This window comes from Gorilla gorilla, chromosome 14 (genome assembly GCF_029281585.2).
Source record: "Gorilla gorilla gorilla isolate KB3781 chromosome 14, NHGRI_mGorGor1-v2.1_pri, whole genome shotgun sequence".
In the NCBI taxonomy this organism is placed as follows: Eukaryota; Metazoa; Chordata; class Mammalia; order Primates; family Hominidae; genus Gorilla; species Gorilla gorilla.
In genome coordinates, this window is record NC_073238.2 from 86,166,186 (window position 1) to 86,193,681 (window position 27,496).

Genomic DNA, 27,496 nt, shown 5'->3' on the forward strand with positions numbered 1-27,496 from the left:
GGAGAAAGCAGTTAATCAAGCAAATTTACCAGACAGGGATGATGTTACTTTCAAAGACAAACATGGACATCTGCTCTGTCTTTAGATATATTCCTGAATCCATTAAATAGTAGGAATATATCACACTCCTTATTCTGATTCCATTCTCACTAGGGAACTGGACAGATTTATTTTCTGAAGAGCCTTCTGTGGTAGGCATCCTCTAAGATGATCAGCAATGCCCCCTGCCTCCTACAATTACAGCCATACATGATACCTTCTCCTTAAGTGTGGGTTGTACCTAGGGACTTGCTTCTAATGAGGAGAATATGGTAATAATGATGGGATGTCACTTTCAAGATTAGGTTCTAAAAAGACTGTAACTTGCAAGTTGTGGGCACACCCTTCTTCCCCAGATCTATTCACCTGCTTGATCTGATGAAGCAGGCTGCCATGTATTGAGCTGCCCTGTGGAGAGTACCGTGCGGCAAGGAACTGATGGTGGCCTCTGGCCAATGGCCAGCAAGGAACCCAGGCCCTCAGTCTAGCACTCTTGAGGACAGGAGGCATGGCAACAGCCACATTAGCCAGCTTGGAAGTGCAGTGTCCCTCAGTGGAGTCTAGAGATGACTGTAGGCCTGCCAACACCTTCCTGTAGCCTGGGGTACCCAAAGCAGAAGGCCCAGCTAAGCTAGTCCCCAATTCCTCACACACAGGAACTGTGAGGTAGTAAATATTCTTTTAAGCCATGAAGTTTTGAGGTAATTTGTTGTGACACTAATAGTCATTCCGTGATAGAAAAGATGTTCTGGTCAATGTCACAGGTAAATATCTTAGTTCTTGTGAGTTTTAGTGTGTTAGTACCTCTGTTTGCTTTCTTCTGAAATACAGAGAAGATTGCTAACATAACTCCAGATCATGTGAACTCACCAAACCAATGCTACCTTTGATTTCTCCTAGGAGCCTGCCTGCCTTTCAGAGGAACAAGGCTAACTTGCATGTTTCCCGGAATATTTATTGTTCTTAATATGCAAAAATCAAAACAAACACCCGATTTGCTATTGAAAAGATAAATTATTCTAAATCACAAACTATTTATTTTCACACTTTTAAAAGATTTGTTTTGTCATACACACACACACACATACCTCTCCATATATAGAGATAGATAGATATATATCTATCTCTCCATATATGGAGTCTATATAAACAGATAGATATAGATAGATATATCCATATCTACCTATATGTGTACATATATATATATATATCTTCTTCAGTAGGTGGAAATAATTTGCTTGTATTATCCTAGGGTGCTTTGATTGTACTGGGAATAAAAACAGATTTTCCTTAAAGAGCAATATTATTTCATGATATCTGGTGGCCTTCTCAGGAATAAAAACAATAATTCGAAATAGTTTAATTCTCAGATCAAAAATATCTCAGAATAATAATGATCATATCATGTAACTAGATGGACTGCGATAGAACTTACCCAGGCAATTGTTTAGCTCCCTACTGCTGAAGTTGTTACAGTTTAATGAACTGACAAAAAGCAAAAGAGGAAAACCACATTCTAGATCTGTCCCTTAAAAGCATCTAAAAAGATACCAGATTGAGTGAAACAAGGCAACATATTTAGTGTTCCTGAGAACTTTTGATTTAGTGATTGTAATTGGCTGAGATCTATTTTGGTTAAATCTGGTATCTTACCATTTTTAAAACTATTGTTTATCATACTTCATATTTTCTAAGGAAACAGACCTCATCCTTTGCAAATTGCTCATGAAAAGATCAACAAACTGGTCACAAACAATAACAAATGTAAGACACTAAGTGCTTTCTAAAATGGAAAGCAGTAACAACAAAAAAAGGCAAAATGTCCTATTACAAAAAACTGTAATGCCAATAGATAATTTTGCAATTTACAAACTGTCTCTATCTCTAGAAACAAAGAATTTCAGGAAACATCTGAGCACTATGGACTTATAATTTACATCTTTTGAAAGTTCCAGTTTGCTCTCAGCATATATTAAATTTCACAAGATTGCCAAACTTCTTTAATATAATTTCAAAAAATAAACACAAATCTCTACAACTAAACATGCAAAGTATATTATAATAAATGTGCATATATTTAGAAAGAAGATAAATGCTGATATATGTATATTTCATGCCCATTGTGAAATTCTGCCCTGGGTCATGGTAACATAGGCCACTATTTCCATTAAAATTAATAGCTTGTGGCTGTGGTTACTGTCAGTATTGCCTTATTTTCCCATCACTAGTGATTGTGACATGAATAAAATTCACTTATGTCACCATGTAGATCATTATATCCTGAATTAAGGTTAGATTTCGAGAAGCATTATGAATTTAAGGAATTCATCTAGACTTAGTTCTAAACCACTTTATAATAAAAATCTTTATTTTCCCACCATAGGGACTCTATACCACTCTTTTAGGGCCAATTCACAGTTGCACTTGGACGATAGCAAACTGTTCAACGCAAAATGCTGATTTTATCTTAAAATCCATGGTCATCTACATTGATTTCAACTGGACAGACTTCAATTTCATTTCTTCTCAGGAAAACCTACTTGCATGGCTCTAAGAATATTAACTTCTATGTCTTGGATAATAAACCTTGGCTATTTCCCCGTCAGGTTTTGGTAGCATCGTGATGCCTGTATAAAGAGTTCAAAACTGTATAGCCATCTGTAACAGCTCTATTTCTTTACAAGTTCAGTGCTCAGATAAAAATTCTAAACGTTGCAGCCCTAAACAGACACTCGATGACCCTATTACCAAATGCATTTTATATAAGAGATCATGATGTTCCTAAAGCTTAAAATATAGTGTGAGAATAGTATTATTTTGGTATAACCTACACTTTCTTGTGATAATTCGGGACACTATTACATGAGCACGTTTTTCTTTATTTACCAAGACTAAAGAATAATTTTTACTTCCCCTTCATCAAAATAAGAATGCATTATACTGTTCAAATGACTGCAAAAAATATCTATGCATCGGAGGGAAAAGCTTACAATGAGAGTAAATTATTGTTGCTTTTTTGTTTATGACTCTATTCAATGTAAGTTTGATTACTTGAAAGGACTGGTGTCCAACATATTGCCATATGAAACAATATCATGAAAAATACATGTCTCTTAATGCAAGAGTTGAATTGACACTTTGTCATAGATAAAATCTGCAGAATCAACAAAGATGCAAAATAACTAAGTCAAAACATGAATTATCTAACATAACACTATGTATTTTTATCATTCACTATTCTAATTTCAAGTACATAATCTAACACTGTAAATTTCTTGGTCCCAGTTTTATTACACTCACTTTCCTGGACAAAATTCAAATCCATCCTTTCTAACTCCCACGAAAAAAAAAAGCTGCTTTATGTTTTATCCATTTCTAAAAATTATTAGGTCATTCATTTCATACAAGGATAATGTAACATGTTACAAAATGTTTTAACTCATTGCTATTTGAACATACTTTGCTTCGCAATGTTGCCTTCGTTGCTCTTATTACTGTCTTTGTGGAAGGATGAAGTGGAGAGTGGCTTGACTCACTTCTCAGAGTAATAAAATCAAGATTATGCAAAGAGATTCTATATTTTCAATATAAGAGATTTTTGTCTGCTTCAATTATGTCCAAAGTTGTGTCTCTCATCTGGACTTCACATTCCAATGCCTGCTTCATATCTCCTGAGGTGCTTACTCTACAACTGTATCCAAATGACACATTGTCACATCACACCCCATATTAGTAAGCCAAACTCATCATCATCTACATTAGCCTGGATCTCTTTCCCAGATTATGAAATTCAAACACAGCCATTTGGCTTTTGCATTTTCTTAGTACTACAATTTGACTTACCCCTTATATTTCTTACTCTATTCCTTATGAATACCAAAAGATGAACACTCATTACCTCTTTTCTGAATGAATTACATTTTTTATTATTTCTTTATTCTCACCTATATGAATACCTTTTATGTAATGTGTATATTATTTAGAATTTACTATATTGATTTCAGAATTTAAAAAAAACAGCAGAGGCCAGATTTTAACTTTAATAAAGGTTATTTGTGAATCTGTCCAATTCCATACTGAGAAACAATCATATTTATTTATTTCCTGTTTGCAAAAATTTTGCAAAATATGTTAATAATATGGCTTCTCAAAAGATCTAGACTTACATATCTTGACTTAAATAAATCTTCATCAATCAGCCAGTTGGAATGTACTCTGACAGTTGCCTGTACTCTGAAAGCAATTTATATGCATTTCAGAAGTACTGGGTTAAAGTGGGTACTTTATTAAATGAGTATTCTAGACCTTTTACATCTCTAAGGGAAAAAAATATCAAAATTTCTAAAGTTTTAGATTTTACCTATTAGATCAATTTTAGGCTTAGATGCATGCTTCCAATATTGTGTGAGATTTTACAACCAACAAAGCTAAAAATGAGTTCTACTAGAAAAATTGAAACTATGACTACCTAAATATTGTATAGAGTATATTGGCTTTTAAATATTTAGACACACATACACATGATATAGTTATATTTTGATTCATTAAAATTGTTTCTGTTTCATATAATAAAATCTAATGCATAAGTATTTCATACCTTTATATAAATAAAACCTGACCTAAAATTCCTACCACACTGAACAACATCTTGATATCTACAGCTATATTAAAAGCAATTAACTAAATATGTATTTTATTAGAATTATTTGTTTCTGTATATCCCACTAAATTATAAGGGAATTAGAAAGGATATGTCTTTTGTTTTGTTTTTGTTTTTGTTTTTTTTTGGCTCTGCACTTCAGTGTATAAGCATTTGTTAAAGTGAATTGGCTGCTACAGACAGATTCAACAAGAGTTACGGACAATAGTTTGCCAAAGTTCATTCCACGAAATATTATTACTTTTAATTCAATAAAAAGGTTTTATGTCAGATACTTTTAGGAAATGCTAGTTCAGTAAGTCAAATATGCTTAACTTTTAATGCAGTACTTTAATGCAGGATCTTGGTGTCTTTAAAATACTAAACACGGGCTTTGAAAATTCAAGAGGATATGTATTAAAAACAAAGAGCTATTTTAAAATTTTGTCCTCTTAAACTGTTCATAAGATGATTCTCAGAGTAGTATATTGATAGCAGTCTGGAAGCCATACTGGAAGAATGTGTTCATCCATATTTTTTCCATTCTATACTGCAGTGAAGATTTTATAACAGTTGTAGTGTTTCAGGAAGAGAGAAAATGGATGAAAATTATTTGAGTGAAAGACATGAGAAGAGCAATTCTGAGGTTTCATTATAACTTAAATTCATGATTTTGAAACATCCAGAACTTTTTTTATGGGATGTCTTTATATTTTGTATTTATTAGCTAAACCATATGAAAGTATAGACCTTCAGATAGTGGTATACAAAGGGAGATGAGAAAAGCTAAGTAGAGAAGAAATTAAAACTGAAATTAAGCCCAAAGAAGAAAGAATCTAGTGTTTTATATTTATATTTTTCACATTGCTAACTCATTTTATTCAGAAATCATAAATCCTGCCAATACTGAAAAACAAGATTTATTATTTTCAAGTCTCTCATAAATCTAAAGTATCATTAGTCACCTAATATTGCTAAAATTATACACATATTTTTTTCATGTTAAAGCACTGCAAGTGTTAAAATATAAAAGTCTGAAGATTTGTAACGCATCATAAAACTTCACCTTTTTGTTGACTACGCATTTTTACCATTAGGAAAATCATTGGAAAGGTTTTTGCATTTTTTGTGTTTTATAAAATAACATGCAAAGGAACCACTAGGCTATGAGAATTCACAGCCCTTCTATGTGCATTGTTGGGTTTAAATAAATGTCTACGTTCTAATTTTCTCACAAAGAAAAGAATCATACATAAAAACACTGTTCAAACCAAGGCAACCAAGAACTGCATTTGAGATCCAAGTAGGCAATTACCTACCAAACTAAATATTTACACATTAGTTTAGAAAATCAGTTATTATATGGCTTACCAGAAACAGAAAACAAAAGTCTAGTTATACTGAAAAAACTGAAGTATATAAACATTCTAGAAAATTCACCACATCTTTTTCTGTGTTGATTTATAACCACTCAAGCATTAATTTCATAACGTTTTCACTGTGTAGATAAATGTTATCAGTGTTTTTGGAATTAGTCAGTTGAGACTCTTGTGGTGAGTGTGAAATTACGAGATGAGGAAATGTAGAAACTAAGCTAAATACTATTCCCAGCTCTTGATCAAAATGAGATTTGTTCTATTGTTTAACATGACAGCTCATATTCTTCAGTGTATTTACATGTTTTCTGGATGGATGATTGGGTGGTGTTGATGCCCCATCCTGTGCCCTTGATTTGGGCTTGACAAGGTTGTCTTGTTGGGAGCCAGTGAAGAGGTTTCTGTCTAGTTTGAAACCAAACCAGTCAAAGCATTAGGGCTACTTGCCTTCATTTGTTATATTAGTGGGTGTAAAAAGGAGCAATAAGTCACTGGTTGAATTTGGCCTGTATTTTAAAATCTCATTACAAGACTACAATAAAATATCTATGAATAATGAAACAATATGGAGAAAAAGCTTATTCCAGTCCCATTTGACTCCACTGCTGGTAACCCTTGGAAAGTAAATGCAAATATGTTACAAACCTCAATGGGGTCTCCTCCAGCAAAGATATGAAGAATTACAAGAAATATATTCCAAAGGATAAACAGTAAACCTGTGACTTTATTCCATTAACATATTTTTATCTTATCTATTACATTTACTTCACTATTTTCTGTAATTGAGACTTTGACACATTAACCAGGCTAGGTCCTAAACTCTTAGGGAAATACAAGCCTATTAGCTATTATATTATATAATTAATCAACCCTTTAAATTAAGGCATCTTCTGCAATTTCTTTAAATGTTCTTCCTTCAAATCATTTAAGAAGAATAATTAGAATTTACATAACAAAAATATTGGGCATTTTTATCCTTTGCAATATTTATACCACTTAAGTGCCTAACACAATGGTGTTAATCTGAATGGCATAAATGTAAAAGAAGATCTAGGAAGATGGCCCTCAAAATATTATCTCAAAAGTAAGTCTGAATTCAAAGCAGTTAGGAGAAGTCATTGCATTCATTCAAAAGAGCTTTGGGAGCTTTTTCCTTTATTTATGACTGAACTGCTATTTTCAAATTTGTTTATGCTGTTTTACAATTGTTTTTTATTCAGAGGTTTTAAAAAATCTCTCTTACTATTATCAGAGAACATAAATAAGCCCGCATCTTATTCAGGCTTCTACAGTGCTTTTAAGAATCTGCAACTTTGCATATAAATATGTATTTGGAGTTCCTTTAGAGAACAAATATGGTACTACTGGGCTTCTGGTCCCATTGGGGTTGGCTGGCACTCATTACTATCTATTGGGTTTAGAAGAAGAAAGTGCTTTCCATTCTTGCTATCTTACATTTCTCATTAGTGAAATTTCTCTCCAAATCACTATCCTTTAACTATGAATAAGGCCCAGGTTGTGAAATTGTATATAACTTCTCCGGAGAAATTTGGTAAGGACAGTCAAAAGACAATGATACTTTGGAACAAGAGAGGCCTAAAACTATATTAACCAGTATAAACCACTAAGAAAATAAAGACATCAAAATTATTAATATAATATTGTTTTACCATAGAAATCAAATAATTAGTTCTTAATTCTGTTAAGATGACTTCATAAGCCTTATGAACTAAATGTAAATGTAAAACCAGGGTATGAAATCAAAGTTAAACATAGCACACCTGAATATGTATGGAAATAATTTATGGTCTAAAATCTCCCCATCCAGCACTCTTTCTCCCAGGGAGAAATAAATAAAGAATGAGAGTCAGATCCAATAATTTGTAGCCATCATTCATCGTTTTATAGGTGTAATTAGTAAGCTTAAGTGGAACTATGTTTGGAGATTTACTATCTCTGGAGTGTGATTATATATGAATTAGAAGAGTCTGCAGTTACTCCACACTATACGAAAATACAAATCATATTAGGAGAAATTTGCCAAATATAATAGAAAAATCAAGACACTCTAACACTTCCATCTTAAATTTGAGCCAACTATAACTAGTTTATTTTTTATTCTGAAAGAGATAAATAATTATATATAATATGTAGCTGCAAATAAAACTCCTTGTGCTATATTGTTTTAATTGATGTAATTATTGAAATTCACACCATGTGATGAATTTTTTAAATGCTCTGGAAAATCTGGTGAATATTTATTTCATTTTCCAGCTCAATCATGCCTCAAAGAATAGCTATGTATCACATACAGAAAAAAAAAAAAATCATTGACTGAGGAGAATGCAAGATATGTTTAATTTTTACCAAAAATAAACACAATTTCAACTACTATTACATTAAATTTGTGCATAATTGTAAAAATAGCAAAATCTTTTCAACACTCGGCCTCTACCAGTTACTGTTCTAACTTCTTTACGTGTATCAATTCATTTAATCTTCATAACAATCCCACAAATAAAATGTTATTATCATCTTTGTTTTACAGATTGGGAACCCAAAACATCAAACAGTGTAATTTACACACTTGGTATTATACTTAGTATTATACAGTTAACAGCAGCATGGGAATTTGAACCCAGGAATTCCAGGTCTAGAATCTATCTATCTACACACACACACACACACACACACATACACACACATAAACCATGAATACATATGTGTGTGTGTGCATGTGTTTGTGTGTCTATACTCAGTGAACAAACTAGATGTCTTTGCCATTTTGACAGAATAAAAATATCAGTGTTAGAACAGGACTTAGCAGTTAAAGTGAGTTACCAAGGTCACCACATTAATGAATGATAGTATTGACACTAGACTATTACTCTCAGTTCAGCACTGCTCTCTTAGCACTAAACTGTATTAATGTTAATTTTACTCATTTTAAAACCAGTTATTTAAATACATTATCGATATTAGTAAAATAAAATCTGTATTGGCATTTATTGTGTAACTGATTTATTAATTATCCCTGTAAACTAGTGAATTTATTTTAGAGAAAACTAAACTTTGTTTTATTTCAGAGAAAACGTCTTGAGAAAAATGCAAGCTAATGAAAATGCCTTTTTACTAAAGATGAATCCTACAGGAAACTCAGTCAATTTAATTGATTTTATCACATTACTAAATTTTACATAGAAAGACTATATATTTGCATTTTGAATCTTAATCCTCATAAATTTATGCCACCCTCATTGTCTACTTTAACATTTAATCACTCACAGCCACTTCATAAATTCTCATGACATAAAAAGATTGCTGTCATGTAGGAAGCAAGGCGTATGGAGACAAAGGAACTCAAAGATTCTGGATTCACAGTTTGAGTCCAAGTGATTTACATCTATGTGCCTCAGTTTCCTCAAATATAAAATGGGTTTACTGTGAAGATCAATAAAAATAAAGCCTGTAAAAAAGTTGTGTAAACCTTAAATTGCTTTGGAAGTATTAGATGATGTTATTTTTTGGTAATATCCTGAAACACTGCTGTGTCAAAAACAATCCCATTAAGAGATCACCAATATCCTTTCCCTTATGTCTTTTTAACTTCCAGGCTCTCTCCTTCCATTCCTCCTCAGTTCCCTTGAATGTATACTATTTGGCACTTGATGAGATTTTGGATTTCATCCCTTCCAAGGCACGGCTCTTGGTTTTCATTATGATCTCTTAGTTTGTGAGAGGAGAAACTCCTGCTGCAATTCTTTAGCAGATAGATTTAGAATAAAGTTAGAACTGTGTAGTTTCTGCCAGGAAACACTGTCAGTCAATCTAGCAGTTGTTAATAATAACAGATAGATTTTTACAGACTAATTTCTTTTAACCAGCTAAAATATTTTCAACCAATGAACCATTTCCCAAACAATTAAACATTCTGATTTTTCTCATATGGAAAAATTGCCCTCTAATTGCCCAGTATTTCAGCCATAAAAATAACATTGTCATTAAAAAAAATGAGCTGGTCTTTATAAATCTTATTTTTAAAACTAAATCGCTGTATGTATTTGCCATATGATTTGCCATCTTTGACAAAGTGAAATTGAACTTTCTTTATTTTAAAGTGTTGCTGTTGTTAAAATGATACTGAATGCAAAATAATATGTTTGTTTTTCAGCTGTTGTAAGACTAAAGAGATTTTTTGAATACTTCAATTATAAAAACATTTAAAACATACAAACTTGTGCAATTTTTATTTTAATGAAGATGAGAAGTTCATTAAAGAAGATAAATATTTCATTAGATCTTAAATAAAACAAAGATTTTTTGGCTTCTCTCAGCACAAAATTCCTTTGAAAGATTAATTAATACATGCAAATTATGCAAATTAGACCCATGCAAATATTTTATGAAGACAATTAAGGGAACCATTAATTACTGCTTTTTTTGCTTCAGTGAGATTCATTCATTTAATTTTAATTTCACTTTAACTGTTTTGATGTATAATCTTGCAGCTAAGAACTTTATCTTTCTTGGCGGGTCACTTAAACTTATAAATTTCATCAAGTGAGCACACAGAAATCTGTAAAGATATTCTCAAGACTATGTTTAGTATCAAGAGAAATTTCTGACACAACGCACTCCCAGAAACAGGGAAACTGGAAGGGAATGTGAGCTCATTCTTGGACAAGGTTCAACTACTGGAAAAGCAATTAATTTGCTTTGGCTGTGCTAATATAGGGGAATTAGAAAGTGTGACACAAGACAAATAGAAATAATTAGTTCTCCAAAATGATGTTCTCATTAATATGGTTCGAACAGTAGAAATAAAAAAACATTATTGTGGCATGTCTGCATTCTGTCCCTAACCATGGGAGGTGGAATAATGCACTATAAGCATTTTTATATTTATGGTTTAAATGATTATGTTTTTTTCTAAAGAAGAATTTATATCAAAGAGTTTATATGCCTAGAATGTCTAAATATATACATGCTATCAAAATTAATAACACACTTTCCATAACCATGCATTTGTATACCAATTTTTTATTTTGCTCATACAAATCTGTATTGTAACGAACAGACTTAAAATGGGGGTTCTTTTTCTGTTACTTAAATATTTTCAGATCACTTCTATGACTCTTGAAGTATAACATTTCTCAGAAAAAAAAATAATTTTATTTATGCTCTATCTTAAAGAAGCCGCTGTGTTTCTTAAAGTTTCTCTAAGATGGCTAGGATATCCTTACCATGGGGGATGAATACAAAAAGAGGAAGCAGGCTTTGTGAATATGAACTATTAGAGTTGGTTGTTATCCATATTACTAAACGATAACCTTCTTCAGCTTTTGTAGTCATTATATACATTTTTTGTTGTGATGATGTTTGATGAACAAGTTAATTGGATAACTTGCTCCAACTGAACCATCATTTTTTTCGCTTGATAATAAAGGTTAAAAAAACTCAAAGCAAAAACTTATAAATATATTTTTCATAAATCTGAAGATAATATTGTACTGTATAAAAATTCTTAAAAATTAACGTATTGACTATAATGAAAAAGCAACTTCCTAGTTATTTGGAATTCATAGTATAAAAAGTATCATCGGTACAAATACATATATATGAAATTTAAATGCAGCTGATTTTTCTACCTCTTGTTTGATACTCCCCTCAGCCCCGCAGCTAATTGTTGTTACTATAGTACCATAAAAAGATGTAAGTGGACATATACTATCATTGATATTTGTTGAGCTTTTTAATATTCTTTAAAAACAGATGTTAAAATTAAATTTTCTTTCTTACAAAGGTAATCTTATTTCATTCTTCCTTAAATTTCTAAATTCCCCAAGTTTATTTTGCATGTTTATACTGACCACAGAGATGTGTCACAGCTTTTAGATTAGGATCACTTGTGAATTTCACCGATGCACTGTTTAACCACTCTTCCATGCTACTAATTATGATGTTAAATCAAAATGGATCTAGCATTGATCTTTAGGGTCCCCTGCTAATATCTTTCCCAGTTTCTATATATCACTATTTTTGACTATTGGTCTTCCAGATACTATTTAAGCCCAACCACAAACATGTTTATGAGCAAGCCAACTTAATTTATTTTTTTCAACTTTATTTATGCTAACAAGACATTTATATTTTCTGTTAATAACGCTCTGTTTCAATACTTAATGGCAATTTAGTTGCACGATGTCTACTTCCCCTCTCTAAACTTCCACTTTCAATCCATCATTCTTGATATTCCCAGATTAAAGTAATTTATCTCCCGAACTCTCATAGTGCCAGCCCCCTATTACATTATTTTTACTAGAAAAACATGATGCCAGGCAGGGTGCGGCGGCTCACGCCTGTAATCATATCACTTTGGGAGGCCGAGGCAAGTGGATCGCTTGAGCTCAGGAGTTCGAGATCAGACTGAACAACATGGCAAAACCCCGTGTCTACAAAAAATATGAAAATTAGCTGGGCGTTCTCACACACAACGTCTGTGGTCCCAAATACTCAGGATGCTGAGGTGGGAGGATTGCTGGAGACTGAAAAGTTGAGGATGCAGTGAGCTGTGATTGCACCACTGCACTCCAGCCTGGGTGACAGAGCAGCACCCTGTCTCAAAAAAAAAAAAAAAAAAAAAAAAAAAAGACAACAGATATATTACAAACTAAGCTCAATCATTATGCCTAAATTTTCTCTAATTGAAATAACATCACAAAACTTCATGAAATGTCCCAACACAGACATATAATAACAATGGTTTCTTTTTCGTAAGAACCAGTTTAGAAAACTAGCTCTATGAAAATAATGTATTTAAATATTTTTACATAGTAAATAATTATAATGAGTTAGATTCTATTACTATTTTGAGCAGCTTCATACTTAACAATGCCTACTATGTCTACATCACGTATAGTTTAATTTATGTAGAAGTAATTTCCCACAAAAACCTACAAGAGGCCTTCAGCATTTGGAGTTCAAGCATATCCAGTTACATTAAAAAACAATATTACTTTTTAAAATATATTTTTAAAAGAATAAAATATATTCTCACTCATAGGTGGGAATTGAACAATGAGAACACATGGACACAGGAAGGGGAACATCACACTCTGGGGACTGTTTTGGGGTGGGGGAGGGGGAGGGATAGCATTAGGAGATATACCTAATGCTAAATGACGAGTTAATGGGTGCAGCACACCAGCATGGCACATGTATACATATGTAACTAACCTGCACATTGTGCACATGTACCCTAAAACTTAAAGTATAATAATAATAAAATAAAATAAATAAATAAAGAATAAAATATTTATGCTGAAATAAAAAAAATTCTAAAATTTTATAAAATGTTAACATTTATGGTTATCTCTAAAACTTTCTGTTTAATATTAATAACTGATTGTCTAGTTAAATGAGTAGTTAACAATGACCTATAATAACTATAGAACAATAGTCCGTTTATTGCTTACTGCCTACAATCAATATCACCTTTTGTTCAATTTAATCAGTGACATCTTAAATTGATTAGCTATATAGAAATGCTGCCAAACACCAGAAACCAGTGCCAAGGGACTAGAGGGAACTTTATTGTTTTGTTTTGTTCATAGTAACATAATTCTAATATTTATATTTTAAGATCGAGAAAAATGGTTTAAGGGTAATACCCATGGTGATTACTTATTCCTAAATGACTAATCAATAGTCAATATGCAGTGCAGGCAGCCCCGAAAACAGTTTTAGTCCTGATTTGTTTGTTTGTTGTGTTTCTAAGAAACTTCTCCTTCTCCCCCACATCCCCCTTTTCAATCTAAATAAAGACACTTTTAAATATGGAAAACGTGGTTAGGTAACATTAAAAAGTTCTTGGACGTCTCCACAAACACTTTACTATGGGAATAATTCAACATTGTATTATAAACACAAGTCGATTTCCCAAAAAGGGAAAAGTAAATTACATATTAAAAGTAATAATAGCTTCAGTGTTTACCAATTGCCAAGACCTGTAGTAAATATGTTGTAATAATAAAATTTAATACTAACATCTAAAACTTAACTGTATACAAACTATTGCCCAGCATGTGCTAAGTGCTTTACATGGATTATTTTATTTAATCTTCACAATGACCTTTTGAGGTTAAGCTATTGCTAAAGGGGTGGGGGAAACAATGGGGCAGAGATTTCAGTCTAGACCTGATTTCTAGCATTTCTTAACTATTAGCTTCCATAGAAGTGCCTAAGGAACCCCCATTCCCACACCGATCTTAAAAGTCATATTAGAAATTGAAATGTGCATTAACAATTATATGACAATCAAACTTGAACAATACTTTCATAAAGATCTTAAAAGTGGTAAGTATAAGTAAGATACAATTTAGTGCTGTTAAAGTATGAAAGTCTTGGGATACCATTTAGCAACTTCTATTCAAATGCATACATCAAAAGAAACAAAGGGGCTCACCAAATGTCATATATTAAATCAAAATTGGATCTGTCGCTGACATTGTAAATTTATCATAAATTCATTACATGTTAAGTTGTAGATTTTTTTCTCTAAATATGATTACTGTCTTAATTTTTTCACTGTCACTTTATTTTCTTTGCTTAGAGTGGGGTTTCCCCCAGTGTGTCTGGAAGTGTCTATAAACATAATATAGGCACAACGGCTGATGAAAAAGTAAAAAGCAGGAAAGGAAACATTTTTTCAATTGTATATCATTCGTTGGCAGTAAACTGTTTTGGACTTTTTGGTCATTAAGAGGCAACAAGCTAACTATCTAAAATGAGTGATGCGGTTGGGAGTGGTTATCTTATAAAAGGGACATGTAAGCCTGGGTAAAAAGTTTTGGTGGAAGCAACAAGGACTTTGAAGTCATAAATCTCGATTCAATGCCAGAAACCCAGAAACCCCATTAACTAGTAGTGTGACTGTGAGAAAGTTAATCAGTCATTCTGATCTTAGGTGAGCCTGCCTTTAAATTAGAATACACAGGAAAGGCTCAATACATTTCAGTTCCTAATCCACCTAACTATTTTAATGAGTAAATACTTCCACTTACTATTAATATACCTGTCTAAATGAAAGAAAATGTATTACTAGGAAATTCATTGAGTGACAGCATATTTGATTTAAAAAAAAAAAAGCTTGCTCAAAGATGTAAATTCCCATCATAAGAATGACATGAAATATGATTCTTTGGAGCTGTAAGTTAACAAAACAAATAACAACAACAATAATAATATATTGTAAAAGAGTAAGAAGGGAATAATTTAACAATCCTAATCTAAAAGCAACCAGGAAGAACAAGATGTGGAAAGCAACTGGACTTACAGTCCTAGCTCCAATAAACTCTTAGTGTGACTTTTAACAAGTCATCCAACCTCACTAAGCCCCCTCTTTTGCACAATAAGGAGATTTAATTTATCTTAAAGTCCTTTCCCAATGTTAAAGCAGTTACATAAAAGTGTGCTTGGCATATCATCAATGTTGAATAACTATTTGTTGAAAAACTGAATAATTTTAAAATTCAGCATGTATCTTCAAATATTTAGCAAACAGAAAGAAGATATTTTTACATTAGAAAAAAGATTTTTAATGTGAAGGCCAGTCTTTTATGTCTTTTTATTGGAAGAATATTTGGTTTTCTATGATCTAAGATCAGTCAAAAAAGAATAAAAAGCCAAACAGTTTTGATTATGGTCATTGGATGTAAATAAAAGAGTTGTACTTTCAAGTGAAGTCAAGATTTTGCAAGCACAACTTGCAGATATTCTAAGATGTCAGAGGAACTATGGTCTATATCGCCATTGGTTTTAACAATTATTTTTCTTGGTTTAAAAAAAACTTGTTTTTACTTAAAAAGTGAAAGCAAAAAACTACTAGTTTGAAAATGAACTTTTTGTTATTGTGGTAAGTGAAATATCAATTTAAAATGGAAAATTGGATCTAAGTATTTACAGAATCCAAATCTTAGGTCAAATGTGAAAAGAAGAAAATAAAGTTAAAAATGCAAACGAAGAATAAACACATCCTGTTAATTCAGCTATTGCATGTAAACATTAATTCTGGGTTTCCTTCTTTCTGTTTTTTCTTTTTTTTTTTTTGAGACAGAGTCTCGCACTGTTGCCCGGGCTGGAGTGCAGTGGTGCAACTTCGGCTCACTGCAACCTCCGCCTCAAAGGTTCAAGTGATTCTCCTGCCTCAGCCTGATTCTCCTGCCCCAGCCTCCCGAGTAGCTGGCATTACAGATACTTGCCACCATGCCCGGCTAATTTCTTACATTTTTAGTGGAGATGGGGTTTCACTATGTTGGCCAGGCTGGTCTCAAACTCCTGACCCTGGGATCCGCCCTACTCATCCTCCCAAAGTGCTGGGATTACAGGTGTAAGCCACCGCGCCCGGTCTAATTCTGGGTTTCTTAGGTCATCCATTTTTCCCTCTCATCAGTCTCTTCAACCAAAGTCTGAGAAATGTCAGAACATTAAGGATCTTCATATCCACAAGATCTAACATAGGTCCTAATTCCTCGATGGCTGATTCATTCCTTCAGGGAATAGCAGGCACCACTATGTGCCAGACACTCTCTCAGACAATAGGAACATGGCAGTGAACAAAACATGCATGGTTTATGCTCTGCCCCAGCTACCACAGAGATAAGAAGAAGGCATTGAACAAGGAACTGCATGTACAGCATGTTCCTATGGAGAAATGGAAGGTGTAGTAAGAACCTCTAAGAGGCAGAACTAGTCCCAGGCGGCAGGGAGTTGCCACAGCGGGAGAGTGAAGGGTCTGGGAAGTGTTCCTTGAGGTAATATTTCCAAGCTGGGACTTAAGGGGTGGTTAAGTAAAGGCAAGGAAGAAGAAAAAATGTCTCCAGTAGGTGGGGAAAGAAGTGAAACAACAAAAACTTCCAGTAAGATGGGAGCACAGAGATTGGAGGGAAAGAGTCGTGACTGGGCATAGAGGATGAGGGAGTGAGGGAGGGAAATGTCACGCTCCACTCTGCCCTCATTACATATTAACGACAATATTGGACTAGATGGATTAGGGTGCCATAGGGAAGGAACACTGGAGAAAGGCAGGCTTGGGGAGAGGAGAGAGGATACATACCGTTTTGTGCACTGAACTTTTGGGTCCCTGTAAGTCGACCAAATAAAAAGTTGGATATTATTATCTGGAGCTCTTAAGAGATGTCTGAGTGGATTGGAAAAATGTCTATAAATTTTCTAAATATGTAAGTTAAAGAAACTACGGGGCCAGGTGCGGTGGCTTACGCTTGTAATCCCAGCACTTTGGGAGGCCAAGCTGGGCGGATCACAAGGTCAGGAGTTCGAGACCAGCCTGGTCAACATAGTGAAACACCGTCTCTACTAAGAACACCACCGGGCATGGTGGTGCACGCCCATAGTCCCAGCTACTCAGGAGGCTGAGGCAGGAGAATCGCTTGAACCCAGGAGGTGGAGGTTATGGTGAACCGAGATGGTGCCACTGCACTCCAGCCTGAGCAACAGAGTGAGACTCTGTCTCAAAAAAAGAAAAAAAAAAAAAGAAAGAAAGAAAATAAAAGAAAAGAAAAAGAAAAAAGAAAGAAACTATGAAAGTAGATGCTGCTGCCTAAGGAGAAAGAATAAAATAAGATGACGACTTAGCTGAAGAAAGCCATCATGTTATAGATTTGGCTACATAAAATGTACGTGTATGTGCATATATATGTGTAGGGGCCAGAGGGGTTTTGAGGGATATTTACTGACTGGCCCAAAACACTGCTCGATGATTGTTTTTATGAACTCTGTCTACTTTATATATTCAAAAGATCTTAGATAAATTCTTGAGTAGGGTAAATTTTTCAAAGTCCAACACAAATCATGCCATATAAATCTGTGTGACACAAGGCATAAGAGAGTTAATGGCCATATATTTCAGTTCCTGGAAGAAGTTTTTTTAAAATTTTTGAATGTCTGTTCTGTACTTATAGCATTTTTACAATTCATGAATTCCTAGTTATTTGAAAATCAGCAATGAAGAATCTACCCTGCGTACTATGAGCTGATTTACTTCATTAAGAAAATGCAAGTAAATTATTTAGGGCTTCTTTCTTCAGAAATACTTTCTAAACTACTTTCTTGATTCCTCTTGTCCACCTCTGTGGTTTTATAGAAATGGTGATACAAAATGCCAATGAGGCAATATTTAGTCTACCCAGAGGTGCATATTTAGGGGTAATTACTTAGCACTCAAGCAGTAAGTATTTAAGTGCCCAACTTCTAGGTGACTAACTCTTGGGCCAAGTGTGGCATTTATTTATTGCCAGAAATGTTAAAAATACATGAAAAGCTTAAAAAACCTGTGGGCTTATTTTGTCTTTCCCAATAAATTGAGTTTACTTTGGAATAGAAAATAATTTCAGTTATGGTTGGATTGGGAGCAAGAAATAATACAAAGAATGTCATAACACCTGGGCTTGGGGACAGTTGGAGAGAGAAAGTGATGAGTGTGAGAGGCTGTGTGTGTGTCATTCTTGAATTGTGAAGCAGCAGGTGCTCATGGCTCCCAAAATGCATGACATAGACCGTTTCACAAATTAGTAATGAGTTCTGGTTCTTTCTTTTTTGCCTTTCCCTTTCTTGTCCTTAGACAACATTTAACTAAATACAGTATTCTTTCTTTGATTGCTTTTGTTCACAGTTAATTGTATTCTGTTTGCTAGCTTCCAAATGTATGAATTTTTTCTGAGGTTAGAAAAAAATGTCAAAGGGCTAATAAAGCTTATTGAATAGGGTGTTAGAATAGCAAATATGATCTCTTTGCTCTGTTATGTTAAGAGTCTTGAAATAGTTTGACTGCTGGTAAAATATCTTTTAGCAACTAACAGCTAGAAACAGATTCATTGATAGTGATTTTTCTTATTACAATTTGGGAAAAGTCATATTATCTGATAAACATAATGCATAGTTAGTATGTTTTATTAAAAAACAACTGTACATTTTGACCAGTACAACAATGGACAGGCTGAATGAATGAATAAAGTGAGTGAGGATTTTCTATTACAATTAAAGGCAAAAATAATTCCATAAAATGTGTATATGGTTTTAAATTACTATGTATAATTTTTGTACAAATGTTTTGTTTCCCTAACCATTAAGTTGTTGGTGCATAGGTTTACTGTATTCCTCCACTGGTAAGATTCTGGATACTAAAAGGAAGGCAATTTGTGATTAAAACTTTTCTTCAGAATAAGTCAGTCACAATGGAAACTGAAAGTTGTCAACATTTCAGCCTCATACAGCAAGACTCTACCTATATTAAAATGTATGTTTGAACATATGTAAATTTGACAAATTCAAACAAAAATAACCATAGCCTTATTAACAACCAACATGTTGTTATGGGTGGCATACATATTATACCAACCATACAAAAATGTTTAATCACTTCTTAATATTAACAACGAATCTCTCATTTATATGCAGGACGATATTGTTTCATTTTTTTCTAGATTGAGTTCTGACCACCTTGAGGATTCTGTGTATATCAGATGATTTATATGTCACACTTATCTATGGGCTCATGTGCTTTCTGAGACCACTTTGACATTATCTAATGCGTGAATAGCCCCTGCATGTACACATTGGTGCTGATATTTGCATTTGTCTTATTGGTGCTATTGTCCCTGATAAAGAGGACTGGGTTTTCATTAACAGTAATTTTGAACATGTGTATGTAAGTTTTATAAGATGCAAGAGGATTCTTTTAATTGTCATAACCATATACATACAAACACATACACAATATAATTGTGCTGAAATCCATAGTACTCTAAAAATTCAGATTTTTCTATATCTACAATAGCATTAATCTTGTATATCCAAGATGTCTCATAATAACATATGATTCAAACCTTAGGATTTACAAATTAATTAGAATGGCCTCAGGTAAAATAAATATAGGCAAAAAAAATCCATTCTTTCCTCAAAAATGTTTCTTCAAGTTTGGGATTGTTACTTCTTGCACATATGATAGTTCACAAAAGTATATTTCCTTTACACTAAGCCAAGAATGACATATTTGGAGCTGATTAAGTAACACAATTAATGTCATATAATATCCTAAAAATGATTGAGTTTAAAATGCAGAATAAAAGCAATTGGGAGGATTATGGCAGTTAATCATTTTAGGCATCCCTTTGAAGAATCACCTTCATTTTAAATAGAAAACAAATGCTCTTGTTACTGTTTAGTATTCATGTTGTTAGGTTGAATTTGTCGTCTGGAATAGATGTTTGCCTATAAATGCTACCTTCTGGTTTTATTCTTTTCTAATAGTACGATCATGACAATATACATATTTAGCTCTTCTGAGCATTTAATACAACTCCCTTTGGTATTCTATATATGATTTTACTCAGCAGATTTGTGTTATTAAAGTGTATGTAATGGCATACAGAACATTTGGAATCCACATAGGAACTAAACAGTCTTATTTATTGTTAACATTCAACTAGTCTGTTTTGCAGGTACCTTGCAGCAACTGTCATAAAAATGAGTAGTTAGACATTTTTAAATTGTAAGAACTACCTATTTGATTAACCACATATTTTATTTATGTAGCACAGAACTTATAAACCCTTCCTGCATTAGACTGGGCTTCACACATTCAATAAAGCACATTTACTGTGTCCAAGATTAAATCATACATTGTTTAAAATTAATTATTCCTTTTAATTGCATTGTATAAACAGAGATGACCTGTTAATTTAAAGAAAATCTATCAGCACAAAATGAATTCACTCATATAAACAAGCAAGATGAACTTGACCTTGTTTGAACTTGTTTTGATGTGGCCCAGATGGTAGGCTACATGCTTGAATAGCAGGCTAAAGCTGAGGAAAAACTCATATAGCAAGATCTAGATTTATAGCCTTCTGCAAATTCCTACCTTGTATTGTCCTTTCAGCATCTGTTCTGCCGCCACTGCGGTCAGCCTCTATCTCTGGGGTCAGAGAGTCTAAAAGCACAGAAAGGTAAGAGTGACACATATTTCATTTGATTCCTATTGTCCTTTTAAAAAAAAGAGCAACCTGTTACTTTGGTGCTGAATTAAAATTACATAAATCTTTGTCATCTTTTAAAGGTTGAACAAAAACTGTAACCGTAAGAATTTTCGGAAGATTTGAACAGTAAGCAACGCAACATTGTTCATAAAAGAGGATGGGGGTTCGGAAATTCTCAAATTAATATTTTATTGTGCTTCAGTAGAAAAAAATCTGGTTAAGCAGAGAAGCAACGCCAAGTCGCAGACGCTGGAGTTCAGTAAAAAACAGTGGAAGCACCTATAAAATAAGGCATTTTCCCCAACACGTTCTTCCCACCCTGCGTTCAGCTTCAAGTATAGCTGAATGAATCACAAGATATAGAAACATACAAAACTACAAACACATGCCTAAACTGTCCTTTAAGCATTAAAAATGACAGTTATTCATGCAATAATATACACCCTCTTACCATTTAAGACCCTGAGACTATCTGTTGAAGCTGCCTGTTTTAGCGTCTGTTCTGCTTGTTCACGCCGTTTCGTCTCAAACTCAAGTGCTTCCTGCAATTTTCTCTTTGCCTTCTTCTCCTTCTTTAGCCTCTTTTGAACTATGGCTAAAAAAGAGTGTATGCATATTATTATTATTATTTTTAAATTTTCGTAATGCTGCTAATTTCCAAATGGTCTATATTTTTTATATTATTCATTTTGTTTTCCTGCTGAACTGAGTCTACCTATAAAGAGAAAGTTCTAAAAATCTCCACCTTTATCTAAAATAATTCCCAGTAAAATAATAAGAAAGCCAATTTTTATTTTAGCCTAGAACTATTACATTACAAGAATGGCTTTAATTGCCATATGTAAAGATAAATTTAATAGGAAACTAATTTTAGTAAATGTTTGTATTCACTGATAAAGGAAGCTTGATTAAATGAATTTTGTGGCTTAGTTCTCTGTCCTTGAATCACAATAGTGCAGAGTCATTTGGATAGTGCAAACGCTTATAAGCATGCCTCCTTCCTATTTCCTCATACGGCATCAATTTTGAGCAGCAAATGGAGCATCTCCCCTAAAAACGCTTTGGAAAGCAATGTTAGACCAACTCAGTTTTTAATAATTTCTTTCTTAAAATTTTAGGAAATGTAATAAATATTTTTTGTACACTAGAAAAAATACTTTTAATTATTGTTAATGTATAGAACAGAAATGTTTTTGTTTGGATGAAGTTACGATGATTTCCTGAGAATATTTTTCTCACAGCAAATTTACAGTACTATGATATATTTTAAGAAAATTATTCTACTTTCACTCTGCAGAAATCTGAGGCAGTATGAACCCCCATTGCTAATAATAATATGCTGCTGGTAACAATAATGAGCCTTTTATATTTAAAAAAATAGATAATACAAAAAGTTGATTATGAAACATTTTTCTCCAACTGGACAATTTAAATATTTGTATATGATACATACTCGATAAATAATAACTAATGTTCTTTACAAAATACATATCAACTATGTTTTCTGGAGGATAATTGTTTTAACTTTTACTACATATATATGTATACATATGGTAACTACTCAGCATATGGGAATATGCATTTTTCTTTAAAATTATCTTTGTTGATGGTTGATAAACATTGTAGATATCAATGTGACAGACTCAGTATGAGAAAATGCTTCTCTTAGTCATGAAGACTAATCATTCCATATTTACTGTTTGATTTCTTACTACAGATTAAAGAACAGCAACATTTTTAAAGCAGAATATTTAATCAAATTATAAAATAATGACTCAAGTAAGTATTTTAGTTTTAATTTCTAATTTCCACATAATCCTGTTTTTATTTTATATATATATATATATATTTTTTTTTTGAGACGGAGTCTCGCTCTGTTGCCCAGCCCAGGCTGAGTGCAGTGGCGCGATCTTGGCTCACTGCAAGCTCTGCCTCCCGGGTTCACGCCATTCTCCTGCCTCAGCCTCCCGAGTAGCTGGGACTACAGGCACCTGCCACCACACCCGGCTAATTTTTTGTATTTTTTAGTAGAGACGCGGTTTCACCTTGTTAGCCAGGATGGTCTCGATCTCCTGATCTCATGATCCACCCGTCTCGCCCTCCCAAAGTGCTGGGATTACAGGTGTGAGCCACCGCGCCCGGCCTATTATTAATATTTTTAAGACGGAAGCTCATTTACATGTCAGATGTATTGTTGCTGTACCATATATTTTTAAAAACCTGTTTGTATCAAAATGTACACTGGCTATGGTGTTATATGAAAAGAAATTGAAACTGATTTTAAACGTTAATTTCCCTTATTTAATGGTGTGCAAATCATGTGCTTACCTTAACAAAATTACCTGCCTACTGTTTCCCTTTCCGAAAATGATTATTTATGAGTCTCTTTGAAAAGAAACAGTAATTTCTGAAATATTTATTTGGATTGTACACTCTTGTGGCTCTAAAGGCTTAATACCCTGCACTTTGCCATTGACCGCTCACAGTTTCCTCCTACATGATTGAACCAAATGGGATCGCCATGTTCTCTCTCTTCAGGGTAATACACTGCTTCAATAGACACATTCATAATAGATAAGTATTGATAGTTATTGCCTTGAATTTACTGTTCATAATTAATTAAATGGGAACTTTACGGTGTGATCTGTGAATGTTTTGCCCTCTAGTGGTTAACGAAAGAAAACAGAATGTAAATCCTCCCAAAAGGTTTGAACCAATAAAATTCTGAAGGTCTCTCCAGTAACCAAAGCGTTACTTTAGGAATCCCCGGGCCTGCTTTTAAGTTCTGTGAAAAAGGACTAAACAAAATTAAGTGAGAACAAAATAAAAACATGGCTGTCTCATGGAAGCTGGTTCCATAGATTGAGTTCTTTGACCCAACTTATTTAATCACTTGGAATACAGCCATTATCGATGTTTACCTTGTTTTGATTATTTAAATACCTGAATCTATGTGAAGCCACATTATTTAGAATTGTGCTATACATCTGGGATGACAGCGTCCCAAATTGACCAACTTCCAGGAATACACTAACTGTTGCTTCGTAATAGCTAATAAAACAACCTGGTAAATCCTGCTAGTTTAAAGGCAAAACAGAAACAACTATTTTTAAGTGACCATTTCAAACATATAAAAGAAAATAATGTGGAGCATTTATATTGGATACATATTAAATGCATAGTTGAAGCAAAGAGGCAGTTGATTGTAGACAAAATAATCTTCAAATTCATACATAAAATAAACATGCAAATATAAATGACCTTCAAAATTATCTATAGATGCACCATACAGTGTGACAAAAGAAGCAGTTCACAGATCAATAATATTATTTTATCCAATAAGAATTTATATCAGTTTCTACTCTGTGTACTTGACCTTGTTGGATGAAAATGAGGCCTTCAGAAAGAAAATTATACAAACATTTAACTTTGGTCATTTGTTCAGATATCCATCCATTTTCAATTTCAGTTGATAAATATCTTAGTAAACCTACTTCGCTTGAATAATCAGTATTTTCTATTTTAGCTTTATGAGTTTAACTCAAGTTTTTCAAAGGGCAATTGTGAATTAACATAAAATTTTTCTTCATGGCTATCATTAGAGTTTATTCTTATCTTAAAGAACATGAATTTTTAAACTCAACAATCAATAAAAGTTATATAATTAATGATGTAATGGACGTATTTCAATTTCCTGAGGTAGGAACAGAAAAGAAAACATGTACTTTGGAGATTAAGAAATACAGTGAGCCTAGGATTCAAATTCTGCTCTGAACTTTAGCTACCGTTAAATTAACAAAAATACTACAATTTCAAAATAAATCACCATCATAGTATTAATATGTTTAATATTTTCTGTAAATATTAAACTTATCTGGAAATTTGGAAATACCTCTATTCTTTTGTTCCATAGCCAACTGCTTCTCAAGTGTTTCCCTTAGTTCTCTTTCCCTTAAAAAATCCATCTTCAGCTCAGTTTTTTCCAGTTGGACCTGTTTCTCTTGAGCTCTGGCATTATCTATGGCAACTTTCAACAGCCCCTGTACAAAGAAGATATTCGGAATGGTAATATTTTAATACAAAGCAAATTTCACTCATTACTTAAAAGCATTTTCAAAGCGAAGAACCCAGTGATCAAATGACCTAATTCTTTCGCATTCATTCTGCACTCACTAGAACAAATACTATAACTAAAGCATAAAACTCCTAAGTCTAATTAAACTATTTTCGGAAGACAAATATTTATGGCATGCAGGTTTAATTGCTTCTAATTAGAATATCTAGACCCAAAGCTAAGTAGATATTCTAATTAGAATATCTAGATCCAAAGCTAAGTAGATATTCTAATTAGAATATCTAGATCCAAAGCTAAATAAGGGCAGCACATAAGCGTGTCTAAAAAATAAGAACTGAGAAGGAAATTAGGCTGAAACTCCTCCACAAGTAATTATCTGACATGGTTTATGCAACCTTCCAGGATTCTGGCAGTGCTCACCTTTCTCCTCAGAGCTCATTCTCCCACTCCCTACCATGAGCACATAGCCACAATGGTCTCCTTTTGGTTCCTCAATGCAACAATTTGTTTCTGCCCCCACGGACTTTGCTCTTTCTGTTCCCTTCCTGAATGCTTTTCCTCCAGATCTTTGCATGGCTCACACCCTCATTTCATTTCATCTTTGCTCAAAGTCACCATTCAAGAGAGTCCATCTCTTACTACCCTATCTCCAAATGTATCTTATTACTCCCTCCCTAAAATTCTTCATAGAATGTATCATTATGTGGTATTGACATATATTTATTTGTTTACTGATTTATGTTATGTCTTCTTTATTAAAATATAAGCTCTCTGGGGCAGGGACATGTTCTCTCATTCAGGACTATGCCCCCAGGGCCCAGAAAGTGCCTACTATATACTAGATTTTAAAATTTCACAAATAGCAATTATAGTACTGCTACATTTTTCTTGAGATACGTAATATATTTAAGGGATCTAAAACTTGGTTTAGTAGTGCATTACTTTTTAAAAAGCCATTCAAGATGGTTGTAATAAACTCAGGATAACTTCTAGGAAATGATTAGACAGCATAATAATTTAAAAGAACATATGGAGAAAGCAAAGTTTATTCATACAACTAATGGTGGATATATAAATATATATATATTTTGACATACTGTATGCTTTTAAAAATTAGCAGTATTTTAAGGTTCTTGAAAATTAGATATGGAAATATGTTAAACATATAAAAAGCATTCTCTGTTTTCTCTCCTAAGATACTTTGAAACAGTTACTAGTAAAAATTAGAGCTAAAACTTCTCTTCAATTCAGCAATACAAAATGAGTTTTTGAAGTAGAAGATATTTTGCCTTGGTCTGTGAGTGTCAGAGACTGAAATTTTCAACTGAATTTAAAATGAGATGAAAGTTGATGTCATTTGTAGATGTACTCTAGGATGTGACTCCCTTGCAAGAAGACATTATGAGCAGTTCGAATCAGGAATTTCTACTCCAGCTTGACTTGTAAGCGCAATAGAGAGATAGTCTTACTTCAGTCTACCAATATAGTTTACAGCATTGCTGTAAGCCAATTTTATTCTCTTTTGACCACATACAAATTATTCCATATTTGCTATACCTGACCCTGAATCTCCTGGTATAATTCTTGTGATATGAAACAAGCTGAAGAAAGATTTCTTCGTGGCAGGTTGCCCCTCCCCACTGTTTTTTGTTTAACAATAAAACATAGCTGCTAAGGAAACTGCCATCTTAACTCAATTCAACAACATTCCTGTGTAGGCTTCTTCTTCATCAGGAACAAACAATTAGTAACAAATGAAAGAGATCATTACATCAAGTGCCCTTTTAGATCACCCCAATTAAAACTTTAGCTGTATTTTAATTCTAAGATACCAAATTCTAATTTTCTGCTCTGATTGCTCTTGTTGACTTATCTTTGAAAGATGTACTCTGTGTGCAATGTCTAGAGATTATTTAGCAAGATGCCAATGTTGGCACCACTTAATGTGTTGATTGGTTGTATTATCAGTAGCTGTTTAAAATAAATTACTATTAAACTATTGTTGTCCTTGGCTGACAAAACACAATATTTTGGTGTTATTTAAATATGAAACAATCATTATGAATAAACATGTTGAATAATGTTAAACTGCAACTCTAATTTGTGTAATTTTATATTAATATTCGTTGTAAAGAATGAAGTTGCTCAGAGCATTTATGTTTACTGTTTCCTTTTGTTACAATTGCTGCTAATGTGACTAATGGTAATACATTACCTATTCCTGCTGATTATGTCTGAAAAATATTAGCTTTTAGGATCCGATACTCTCTGGGACTACTTATAAGCTATATAAAATTAAATGTAATTTTTAGAC

At 33.1% G+C, this 27,496-nt stretch overlaps 1 protein-coding gene across 2 annotated transcripts in view; it reads right to left on the minus strand.

Moving 5' to 3' along the window:
• The window catches only part of DACH1 (dachshund family transcription factor 1), a 428,688-nt gene that overhangs the window by 18,332 nt on the left and 382,860 nt on the right, over positions 1-27,496 (minus strand). For both annotated transcript variants that reach the window (XM_055359454.2, XM_031001245.3), the window contains 3 exons: positions 25,000-25,147; positions 21,559-21,702; positions 20,993-21,061 (listed from right to left, as the gene is read on the minus strand). In XM_055359454.2, coding sequence (XP_055215429.1) covers positions 20,993-21,061; positions 21,559-21,702; positions 25,000-25,147 — 361 coding nt within the window. The remainder of the gene's footprint in view (positions 1-20,992; positions 21,062-21,558; positions 21,703-24,999; positions 25,148-27,496) is intronic.